This window comes from Oxyura jamaicensis, chromosome 2 (assembly GCF_011077185.1).
Source record: "Oxyura jamaicensis isolate SHBP4307 breed ruddy duck chromosome 2, BPBGC_Ojam_1.0, whole genome shotgun sequence".
Lineage (NCBI taxonomy): Eukaryota > Metazoa > Chordata > Aves > Anseriformes > Anatidae > Oxyura > Oxyura jamaicensis.
The window spans coordinates 71,402,420-71,414,851 of record NC_048894.1 but is presented as its reverse complement, the minus strand read 5'-3'; the positions used below and the strand labels follow the sequence as shown (position 1 = coordinate 71,414,851).

At 45.7% G+C, this 12,432-nt stretch overlaps 1 protein-coding gene across 1 annotated transcript in view; it reads left to right on the top strand.

Moving 5' to 3' along the window:
* Positions 1-4,699: 4,699 nt before the first annotated feature.
* MYO10 (myosin X) overlaps positions 4,700-12,432 on the top strand; it is a 162,705-nt gene continuing 154,972 nt past the window's right edge. Inside the window, exon 1 of the mRNA XM_035318850.1 lies at positions 4,700-5,164. Within this exon, the coding sequence (XP_035174741.1) occupies positions 5,144-5,164 (21 nt within the window). The 5' untranslated portion in view covers positions 4,700-5,143. The remainder of the gene's footprint in view (positions 5,165-12,432) is intronic.

Here is a 12,432-nt window from a genome sequence, read left to right as displayed (position 1 = left end):
TATATATATATATATATATAAAAAAATAAAAAAATAATAATAAAAAAAAAGAGTGAGAATCATTGTGAGGATTACATGTACTTTATGCCCTTTGCTAGACCCCAAGCTGTCAGGGTTAAATGTGTTATCATATGGAAATCCAGCTCCATGAAAACAGTTTTGGATTTGTGTATCCCAGACAGGGAATGAGCCTGTAGTTTTGGATATGTGGTCAGCCCATCAGCACAGAAGGTACTGCATCCATGGTGCCTGTGATTGTTGTGGGACTTTTCTACAGCTGCTATTTTTTTTCTCATCCAGAACTCCCCCAAAGTACTTGCACTGAAACTACAGCTAGGGGAATTAGGGTGTAAAGATGTCAAAGTGATGGAAGAAGCTGTTATGATCCAAAAGAGGTTGAAGAAGCCAGGAAAATGTCTCCCAGCTTTTTTTCTTAATTCCTGTTGGAAGCTTGTTTACACAAAAAGAAAATGTTGAAATTTCTTACTGTTAGAGTAGCTATAAATTAAGCTGTTACAAAAATCCACCAGCTCTTCACTTTTTATTTATTTATTGCTCCTAGAGGTTAATAACTAAAGTTCATATGTGAGCATGAGTAATTAGTTTGATCCATTGCTTGTCACACTCAGGGGGGCTAGGCTCATCCTGGCAAGATGTAGTTCCGCATAACAGGACCTAATGCTAAAGTACCTGGCATCTAATGGAGTTCACAACTGTGAGGCAGATCCTTAGCTCCCAGAACAGCACAAGGAGAGTTGGCTTACTACAAACAGGATTCAGAAAAAGATGAAGGCTCTCTGGTCCAATTGTTCGGCATTCATTTGAAGAGAAGCTATTTATCATTTTGAAAACCAGGACTGGGGCCTAGGACTGTCTTTAAAACCTAAGCACATATTTGTGAAAGAGTTCTGATGGACAAGAATGCAAGGGATTTTTTTTATTTTTATTTATTTATTTATTTTTCTCTGCACAGATCATGACAATTTTGGCTGGAGCAATTTTTATTTCACTGTATCCTTTGAGAGCTGTGGGGTAGCAAACTGTGCTCTGTGCTAGCTGCCTGCATGTACATTGTCAGCCACTACACAAGTATTGGCTTCTCCAATAATGTCTTGCCCTTGAACTTTGAGATTTTGTTGGATAATGTCAATGCCAAACATATTGTACACCATAAGTGAGTTAGCTGAAACCCAACTGCAGCTTACGAGGGCAATAGTAGCCCCAGAGAATAAATGTAAATAGTAATTAAAGTCCTTTTTTGGAATAAGTTTAAAGAAACAGGATTTCATACCAGAAATACAGATCAGATGCAAAGCTACTCTGAGTATGCCACAAACAAAGACCCTAAGGGGAAAAATCTGAGAGCACATATTGGAGATAGTACTGGATGAAATGATGCCTTGAACTGTGAGCAAATAAATGCACAGCCTCTCTTTGGTGAGAAGAAAACTTTTATTTATTTATTTATTTATTTATTTATTTATTTATTTTAATTAACAAGACTGAATTAACTGAATCACAATTTAATTCTTCGACTGAAAACAATCTGCATGTCCTACAGAAGGGGGGCAGTGCTGCAGGGTGAGGTAGATAACCTACTTCCAGCCTAGTCCGCAGGGAAAGGCAAGCTCCTCGAAAGTGTGATTCAGAGGGAAAGCTTTTGTGCAATAACCCTGTCAGGCATGAAAAAGCTAAAATCCACTCACTTCAATGATACCACTGGGGAAAAATGGCAACTGTAAAAATAAGGTATGCCAGGCAAGAACAAACCATCACAAGCATGCAAAGAATATGCATCAGCCTTTCTAAAAAAATAAAAATATAAATATAAAAATAAATAAATTTTAAAAAGGGGTTAAAAAGCTTTTTGGTATGAAGCTGAATTTGTGTTATGGTTGAGGCAACTGAATAAGTGCTTATGAAACAGGGAGTGGGACTTGTCAAATGCACAGAAATGGTCATCGTGGACTGTAAGACGTGATAAATACACTGGACTTGCGACAGAACAACCTATCTGGTTGCATATACAGTTACTGTCATGGCCCCGAGGGCGCCACCATCCCCAGGCCCTATGGCAGTCCCAGGGCTGCCAGCCCTTGCCCCATTGAAGCTGCAGCAGGGACAAGCTCCAGCTCCCCCCAGCACAGCCCTGCCCGGCCACGAACCCTGCCCAGCTGGGCCCACTCACAGGCCCACAGCCAGGCCTGGCCTTGACCTGGTCCCGTGGAAGTGACCAGTCCCCAGGGCTGGGGCTGCCCCAGTGCCTCCGGTGCCCTGCTCCTGGTGGGCCACTGGGACGGGCCCTGCCTGCGGACCCTGCCTGGCCCACCCAGTAACACCCCACTCTCCTCATGCCCAGACCCAGGCCACCAGCCCTTGAAATGCCATGGCAGCGAGCATAGATGAGAACAGGGGGAAAAGTTACTGTGAGAAATGTATGTCTGCAATTTGAGCAAGTATGCTTGAAGTAGTGAATGAGTTAAGGGCTTGCTGGGACATAATTATGTCTATGAACTTTATAATAAATGTAGGTACAATAAATCTTTTTAAAAAGGTCCTACAAATTTGGTTTGTGGAAATTCCCTGTGAAGAAACACGGCTCAGGTGAAGCCTATGATTTATAGGTAACTGAGCTGCAGTCAATACTTTGGTTTTGCCCCCAGAGCAGAAACCAAGAGATGTTATGGGAGATTTCCACTAGTTGATAGAGATAGAAGTGGTTGAAATCTCTTCTAAAAGTTTAGGGTCTTACAAAAATTGTAGCAGCTAGGATTGCGTGAGAGCTATGAGAGAAGATCTGTCTTTTGTAGGACATTTTGATCAAATATGGGGATTACAGCAACTATTAGTAGAGAGAAAAATGGTCAGAAAAGCTGAGCGAAGATGCAAGCTGATCCATATAGGACAGTGAATTTAAGTGAGGAGTACTGCAACAGACTGGTAGACTGGCTGAGAGTAAAGCTGGCCCAGCAAATGACAAAATTGTACTGCATGGAGCCAAGGGGACACTGGGGGTTGGAGCCCGGTGAGCAGCAACCCCACGACTGACCACCAGCTTGAAGTGGAGAGACCTTCACGGCCAGCAAGGAGGTGTCTCACCAGGGCAGTAGAGCTGAGCCCTCTGTCCCTTTCTGGTCCTCGCTGGCTGAAAACTGAGCCCCCATGCATGTGAGCAGCTTCAAAAGGAAGTAATTTACCTTAGGCACACAATCAGTGAAGGAATTCCTACCGATTAAATGAAAATTGGAGTAGTGCGGAACGGCCAAACCCCCAGATGTTCATAGATGTATGGAGTTTTGTACAGTGTATCTGTGGGGTTTTCCAAATTCCAAAACAATTGCATAAAATGAGTAAGAAACCAGTTTGGGGTCATTTTCAGCGCTAGGAAAAAAAAAAAAAAAAAAAAAAAAAAAGAGCTGTGTTTCAAAACCCCTTCCTTTCCTATGAAACACAGATGCTAGTGCTTACAAACTGTGAGCAGGATGGATACAAAAAATAAGAAAGGAAGTAGCTTGGTGGAGCAACAGCGTAAACTGCTTGTCCCCTTCCCTTCTGCTCCCCAAATCCTTCTTCCAAGACCCTTCCTGTTCAACCCTCTTCGCATTTGTTCTAAGAAAAATCTTAAGAGTTTTACAGTATTTTGTAATACATTCACGCCACAATACTCATTCTTTCTGTGATATATTTTTAGGCTGCAAAAATCTGGTCCTATTCTATTGGTAATGGTTTCTTATAATTTACTGCAATACTGATTTAAAAAAATACAGGCTGCTCTTATTGGATGATAGATTCAAAATTCTCTGGAATTTCTGTGTTGTTTTTCTTTATAGTCCTTCGTATGTGCAACACAGTAGTCAGACATGCGCGTTACATTCCAATAACATGGTGTCAAACAAAGTACTCAATGAGAAGTCAAAGTAACTTGACAAAATAAATACTCCTGATCTGACTCAGCCTTCCCCAAATTAGGACTTGTCTGAGTGGGTAAGCTTTCTGGTGTAGCAATCATGGAAAAAAACTGTTCCCCTGGAGTAACGTTGGGAGTGCAGTAGTTTGGAATAGAGTTGCAGAGCTTCCACATAGGGATTTACACTACATTATCTACAGCAGAGCAACTACTTAGGCTAACTTCACAGCGTTGGTACTGTGTAGACGGTGAATTCATGTGCAGTCCTGTGCAAACCTTGAGTCTGGAGCAGCTGTAGGAAGGCATGCACTGTATAACTGGGTGTGGAGATGAGGGGGACTGGCAGCAAGTGTGACCCCTCTGGGGGGCTGCGGGGCGTCCCATGGCTGTGGTGGAAACAGATTAATCTTTTCCCTGGTGTACTCTAGGTTCCTTTAAACTCGACTGTTTAGCAGTGCTTGTTGGCGGCTGTGACACTTTAAAAAGATGAGTCGCAGGCTCGTGATTACTTCTGATGTCCGGGGCCGGTCCTGTATCGCAGCTCACGCTCCAGCTCCCAAAGCAGTGCTAGGACCTGCCCGAGAACAAAAGGCAGCTCTGCCTTGACTTTCTTCACGGCTGGAACTTACTGTTCCGCACAGCTCTTCCCGTAAACACAAACAAACGCTTCCACCGCGCGAGCATCGTGCATCTGCCCCGCAGGAAGGCAGGCGAGCACAAAGCTCCCAGAGCCGAGCCCCGTGCACCCCCCGGCCGCAAACTCCGCCAGGAGCGCCCTGCCCCGAGGGAAGCCCGCAGGTACACGCTCCTCAACGGCGACCCAGCGGTGCCAGCCACTTCTGCTCGACGACGACGGCTCCCTGCACGCCCCCCTGTTTTAGGGGGGCGGCGGGGGACACACTCCTCGGGAGCCAGCACCTCGCGGTTGGGGACGGGGGCGCGGCTGGTCCCGGCTCCGCCTCTGCCCCAGCGCCGCCGGGCCGGGAGCGGGGCAGGAGTGTGCGGCGGGAGCCCGCTTCCTCCTCCTCCTCCTCCTCCTCCCCCGCTGCCGAGGGGGCGGGCGGACAAAGGCTGCGGCTGCCGCCGGGCCGGGGCGCGATGGAGCGGCGCGGCGGCCGGGGCTGAGGCGGAGGCGGCTCGGTGGTGCCGGGCCGGGCCGAGCCGAGCCGGGCCGGGGCACATGGTGCGCGGCTGGGGCCCGGCACTGCGCACCCGCGGGCGGGCCGAGGGGCCGCCATGGACAACTTCTTGGCGGAGGTGAGCGCGGGGCGCCGGGCTCTTCCTCCCCTCCTCCTCCTGCTCCTCGCCCGCTGTGGGTTCGCTTTGTGGGACCCGCTCCCGGCCCCGGGGGGGAGAGCCGGGGTGGTGGCCGTGGGGTCCCGGCTGTGGAGTGGGTGGGCAGGGGGCTCTGTGCCTGGGCACGGCGGGCCGTCCTTTCGGGCTCCTCGGGAAGGGGTGCCGGGGACAGGAGAGCTGTGCCGGCGGAAAACGCCAGGGAAGGAGGACTTGGAGGGAGCTGGAGCTTGGAGCTCGCCTCGTGGGTCCGGGCGGCTTCGTTGTGCCCGGCGAGGAGAGCACGCCAAAGACGCTTTGCTGCTTGCTCGTGGCAAACGCCGAAGGTGGAAACTTCGGTCCTCTTCTGCGCTAAACCAGCTGAATTTTGCACAGCAATGTTTTAACGAGTCGTTACAGCCTGCCTAGCGCCAGCACAGCCTTGCGAATAAAAGGTGATCGCCACTGGTGCGGCTGCTTCTGCATGCTTGTAGCTTGCAACTCGATTGTGACTTCCAGTGATTATTCCTGTGTGATTATTTTAATCGCACCCCTTGCTGAAGTGGTTGCAGTGTCCAAATGTTAAGTGCAGGCCAGGCATCTGTTTGCCGGGACGGCGATTAAGCTGCACAACTGTCCCCTGCACTTGTGAAACAGCAGCCTCGTGCTCTCTGTGCTGTTTATGGTCCCACAAGAAAAATAAAAATAAATAAAAGTGCTGTGTTTACCGGAGTAGTAATTAGTCAGATAAAAGGAGCTCGTACACCTTGCCGCCTGGTAGCTTTTCATTTGTCAAGTGCAATAAGAAGGAAGAAATGCAGGATTAACTTTCAAGAAGCCTGAGTTAAGCAATAATGGATTTCTTTTCCCTGCAGAGGATGTAGCCCTCGTCTTTCAAAAGCTTGCAAGCCATGAGCAATGTGGTAGCATTAGCCGAGCCCTGCAAAATTAATCCGAGGAGTCATTTGCTCTGACACAAAGTATGGTAGCATGCCCTACATAAAGATGAAGAAGAGAGTTAATGGTTTTGACTCCCCTATTAGCCAAAATTACTTGCCCCAGGCAAAAAGCAAGTAAATTTTGCCCGTCTGTGTTAGTATTTCAGCATATATTTATGGTAACGTGTGGTTGCTGCATGCAAACTTTGATCTTTCTTAAGAACTCTTGCTCCCTTTCAACATGTTGATATTACTTTAAAAGACCAGTAAATATAGCACCTTGACTTTAATCTGCATCCAGAGCCCCACCTATAAGTATAAACACTTACCTCTCCTCACACTGGAGCGTATGGAAATTGCATATGGAGAACATAACATACACAATAGCAGAAATGCAGTGGGTCTGACCCAGCTACCACAGAAAAAACTTGTGTTGAAGGTGCTGGGTCAAGACACGAGCTGGCTAATTTAATTTGTGTGAGGCAGACATCCTGCAGCTGCTCTTTATGAAAATATTTACTGACTTATCTGAGAGAATTATTGTCCTTGTTAAAATAGGTTCTGGTGCATGCAAGGAAGAGGAAACTGGATGAAAGGGACAGGTATCAGGCCTGATCTGCCCTGCTCTTGCTTGACAGTGACATGCGTCTGCTGATAATGTTACATTTTGGGAGAAAAGCTGCTAAGCGAGAAGGGTGTATGCTAGCTTAAAGAGAATTAACCTGATACTTTATGGGGGGGATCTTGCTCGGTGTTACCAAGGTGCCCCCGTTCAGTGTGTTGGAGGCAGAGGTGTCTTCAAGTCTAGCTCTTGCAGAAAAAACAACTAAAAGGCATTTCAGGAAAATACCCCCACGTCTCTTTTTTCCTCCGTGTTTTTTCTTAGCCAGATGCTGATTATAACCTGCTCGCAGTATATTATGGTTCTCACTGGAATGAAATTAGACAGTTGTGTAAGACCTGGTTAGAGTGTATGTACGGGTGCATTGCAGAGGAAGTGTTCTTTGGTACTTGCTGCGTTAACTGAGTTGTGGGATACCTCCAAGCTCATGCCGCTCAGCTGACACCAGTCATACACAACTTAGCAGCTTTTTGACTTTTGAATCTGGCTGTCCAGTTTCCTCCCTCTATTCCTTATCTGTCTTTTATTCTTACAGGGTGACAAGTTGTTTTATCTGTCTGCAGAGGAGCCTTGATTTACATCACTATCACAGTTTTTTTTAACTCCATCGGTTGAAAACAAAATAAACTTAAAGAATGCTTTTAGTAAAGAATTAGGCTAGAGGAGTCAGCCCTGGAACATACCTCCCAAAATGCTTTCATTGATGGAAGATATAAAAAAAAATTGCTGGAAGATATTAAAGTAATTATAAAGTTATACTTTAAATACAGAAGAGAAGTGGTTTTGGAGACTATTTAAAAACATCTCAAGCTGCTGATTGATCTGTGCTAACTTCTGGTGTTTGAAAGACCAATGTTGGAGTCTTAACCTATTTTGTGTATTTACGTAGTCATATCTTCAGATATAAAGTATTAAAAACTGTAGAAATCCCAAAGATCCATAATAAGAATAGAAATATTAAGAATGTAGGTGTGTGCAATAGAGCCATTTGGATGTGGTGCTCAAAGCAGACTGAAAGAACAGTTCTTGTGTTTGACCAGTGGCTAGGTTGCTGTCTCCAAAGGTGGATGAGATCAGGCTTCAGTTTTCAGTGGGAAATGTATTCCCATTAAAAGGGGTTGCATGGCAAGAGATAATGAGGAAAATCACCACCAGATGAGAAGGAACACAAGGAATTTTGCACAAAAAAAGGCACAAAGGGGAAGTTTGAGCTGTCTTTTTGGCATCCGAAGTTCCCACACAGTGTATGCCAGGATAGCAGGGGAAGTGGATGGAGAAGTCAGGTCCTTCCTCTTCTCATGCAGGGTGAAAGTCACCCTGCCCTGCTCATGCATCGTGTTTCACCAAGCCGCCATCACTGTTCTCCTCACAGGAGGAGCATGGATCACAGAATGGTTTGGGTTGGGAGGGACCTTAAAGCCCATCCAGTTCCAACCCCCTGCCGTGGGCAGGGACACCTCCCACCAGACCAGGTTGCTCAAAGCCCCATCCAGCCTGGCCTTGAACACCTCCAAGGATGGCCCTGCTGAGGTTGTGGAACAGTTGAGTCTGGGGAGGAATTTGAGGAGGTCGCCTTACCCAGACCTGACCTCTGAGATGTCCTCAGCTCCGGAGGAGCTCGCAGGTACCCATGCGCTAAGCGTGGCTGTGTGTGGTTGCTGTTGGTGTGTCCACCGTGCTTTTATTTTTAGTGGTGCTGCTGGAACCTCCAGTTGAGGATGTTTTCCTTCCATTCCTCCACTCCACAGCTGAGAGTATTTGCCCACTACCCTGTTTTAAGGGGGAGGGCTCCCGGCATGTCCTGAAGGAGCAGGTGTTGAACCTTGCTCTGTGGGAAGGATAAGGGGTAAGAATTTGTTCTGAGGTTTTGAACGTAATTTCAGGGGCTGTCAGAGGTGTTAACAGGCCAAGCCTGGGAGCTCTCAGTTTAGATAGGCAGCCCCAGGCAAGCTTCTCCTTGGTGCTCTGGTGCTGCGGCACTGGGAAGATTTACTGCTTCCCAAGGCAGGGTTGTTCATGGAAAGCATCGAGAGGTTCGCTGTGCCCTGCAACAGAACAGAACAGAAGCTGAAAAGTTTTTGCTTTTACAACGAAAATACGATGATGCTAATGGATTTTGGCATAGATATAAATGAGCTCTGGCTACGCTACGCAGCATAGCTTACGAATTTAGGACAATCTCTGAAGTCTGCCAATTTTCGTTAGAGATGTTTTACTGATAGCACAAGCATGGGGCTGATGTTGGGCATGTAATATTGGTGTAGCTTACACCAGCACAGCTGCATTTTAGACTGGTGGGGCAAAACCGTCATCCCTGAAGCGATGGCGTGGCTCTGGCACTCACGAGTTCTTCAGAGAGTTAATGTTTGTGCCAAGAAGGAGTTGTGCCTCTTTCAGCTTCTGCAATTGCTGTGTTTTTAGCAGTTTCTGAGGTGTGACTATGTCTCTTTTTTTTTTTTCTTTTTTTTTCTTAAAAAAAAAAAAAAAAGTTGCTGATTGTTTTGTCAACAGTTACTTTTACGTTAATTAGAGGGCAATCTGTTTTGAGCAGAAAATGATTCAAGGGGGCTCAGGACTACCTTGCTGGCTCAGAAAGAAAATAAATTTTTTGTGGGTTTGTTTCTGTAAGTCAGGAAATCGTGTTCGGCTTATTGGTAGCACGTAATCTCGACTGCCTACTACATATATTTCACATGTGCCTTTCATAAGATATATTTGTACAACTGAAGCATAGTCATAACTGGGCTGGAGCCTAGCAGCCCTGCTGGCACCACGAACATTGTAAAATGACACAAGAATTCTCTTAAAGCTATAAAACACATAACTATTGAAATTAGCAATAGAAGCTGTATGTTGTACAGAAATAGCTTGTGGTTTTTAGGTATGTTCAGTCAGACTCCAGCTATAGGAGCGCTGTGAAAACCCCACCATTACAGAAAATTATGGCTGCTTCGGAGTCTATTTTTTTTTACCTTCTGGTGATACCTAATGGAAATGTTTACGCTTTTTTTTTTTTTTTTTGCTCTTTACTATAATTGTACGTTCATGTGAGCGCTTTGTGTGTAACCTATTTTTGCTCTAATTGGATCTTCCTCCTTATATGCGTTTTCACTCAGTGAGGTGGGCTTTCTGTGTGTGTGTTTTGCAAGGAAAATCTATACAGCTGCAGATGCAATTTCAGGTTTTCTGTTTGGCCGTGTGGAAGCGGGCAGGCCTCATACTTCCAAGAGCTGCCCTTGGCCATAAGGGGCTGTCTCCCTCATATGTCCACTGTTGTGCCAAAAAGCCTTTTCCTGGGAAGGGCTGGGTGAGGCCTTCTGGTCTCCTGAGGTACCCAGGTGGCCACGGCAGGCAAGATGGGGCCAAGAGTGTGGTGAAGACCTGGCACATCTCAGGTCATCTCCTCTTTCTGGCTGTAGGAGTAAGAAGTCCAAGCAGAGATTGTCTCCCTCAGGCTCTGTGGGTTAAATCCTGAGGTCGCTGGTGTTGTGCCGTGGGGTTGTCCTGCACCTGTGTATGGGTGATGCTGAAAGGAGGGTGTGAAGAACCCCATCATTTGGCCCTTTTTTTTTTTTTCCTTTTGGAGCTGTTGCAAATCCTGCTGCCCAGTGAAAAATAATTACGTTGTAAAGCATGAACAGTCCCAACTTATTTCTGAAGTTATGTGGCGTGTGCTTTTGTAAGGAAAGCTCCACAAAGTTTCTGTGATTCTGTGGGGGCAGGAGAGGGACATTTTATGAAACAGGGAAGCAAAAAGGAACAAGAACTTGGGACATGATATTAATGTCACTTAAAAAAGGACTTCTAGCAATAGCATTTTTTGTGCATGTCTTGGGTGGATGCAGTTCTGGTGCCTGTGATGGGTTAGGAGGAGGAAGCTGGTGCCACCTCCTGCAGCAGGAGCAGCAGCCCCATCCTTTGAACACACAAGGTGGTATGTGCAAGCCCATTTCAGGCCAGGAGCTCCATGCATCCTGTTCTGCAAAGTGCTGGGAAATGTGTCCTCTGGGCAGTTTGATCTCACAAACCGCTGCAGCCGCAGGGCCGGTATTTCCCTCAGTGAATCACATTACCCCGCCGAGGTCTGAGCTAGAAACATCATTTTGGGTGGAGCCCTGGTAAAGGGGCAGGCAGCAAAAAAGTCACTATGAATTAAGAATTTTGCTGAGAGGTGAAAAAAGAATTACCACCCTGAAGTCACTAATTGTGGCTACTTTACAAGTTTTGGGATGTGTCCTCAAAACTGGCTAGACTGATTATAACTTCAGGCTCATATGAGGGGGTCATGGCTTATGCATTCTTGTTTCTCTTGATCTTCCTGCTATTCATCATTACGTGACATTTTAAACCACTAGTAAGACATGAAGGAGGATGGCTAGATGATGTTGGGGCAGCACTTCTGGGCAAGTTACTGTTTGGGTATTTTGGGTTTTTCTTTTTTTTTAAAAAAAATATGATTTCTTAAGATACCCTGTGTACATCTGAAATGTGAGCATTATCCATTGGTCATATTTGTCAGAACGCAACAGTGCAGCTTTGTTTTGGGCAAGCCACTGATTAAGGAAAGTTAATTGGGTTATTCTTTTGGCTAGAAGTCTATTAAGTAGCTCAAACACTCAGTTCTTTTAAAGATGGATCTTTTAAGAAATTGAATGCAGAATGAGAACTGGTATTAACAGTCTTGTAAGCCTGTCTCCTGGAGTAAACTCTATCCATGCTGAAGAAGAAATCACTGCTTTATTACACAAGAAATTTGAACGTTGTGTGTTGGAAAAGTGTAGCGGGAAAAGGTCATTAGGAAAGGGTGGAAGAAATGAAATGAGTAGAGCACCACTCAGATTACTGGCATTTCTAAATGTACCTGTAAGAAGTAGCTGTATGTTGGGGGAGAATGTACGGTCCCATCCTAGACTCATTTCTGCAAAGTCCATCAGCAAGATTATAATCTCATGTAGTTTCAAGTACAGTTTAAGCTTGCTTTTTGATGCCTTGCACTGGATAGATAGAGCAGATGAGTCTGTTGCATGCCCTGCAGCTGCACTATAGGGCATGGCTCTGGGGAAATCACGCCTGACGGGATGTCTCCCCATTGCAAGCCAGTGACTGGCTGGGAAAGGCTGCTTGCTTGTGTCAGCCGTCTGTGGCGAGGCTTGTTTTACTCTTGGGTATAAATACTTACTCTCTGTTGAGGTGTTATTTTCCTTTCCGGCCAAGTGGCTGTTTTTCAGTCTAGCCCATAAAAGCCTTTTCATGTGGCAGAAAACTTTGATTTTTCTTTTCCCCACATTGAAATCTCAAATGTGAGTGATGTTGAAGGAACTTGATAATACGTTTTTCCATGTTGAATACCTTACTAGTAACAGACCTGATTTGGGTTCAGATTTCAAACATGGCAGAAATCTGTGTGTGTTTGGTTTAACTGACCAAAGTTAACATTTCCATTTTGAGTAAAATGGAATCACTGTTTTGAGTAAAATGGAATATCACTTCTGCGGAGTGATTTAATCCACAGTTCTTGTATGAGATCTTGTTATTCCTAGTGAACGGTTCTGTGCTTAGTTATTTTTTGCGAGGCAGGAGCAACCAGAAACTGGGGAGAAAAAAACAGAGCTCTCCAGCCCTTTTAAGGCATTGGAAAAAACTTGGCATTTTACTCTTCTGCATGGAAGGAAGTATTCAAAAGTGAAAGCTGG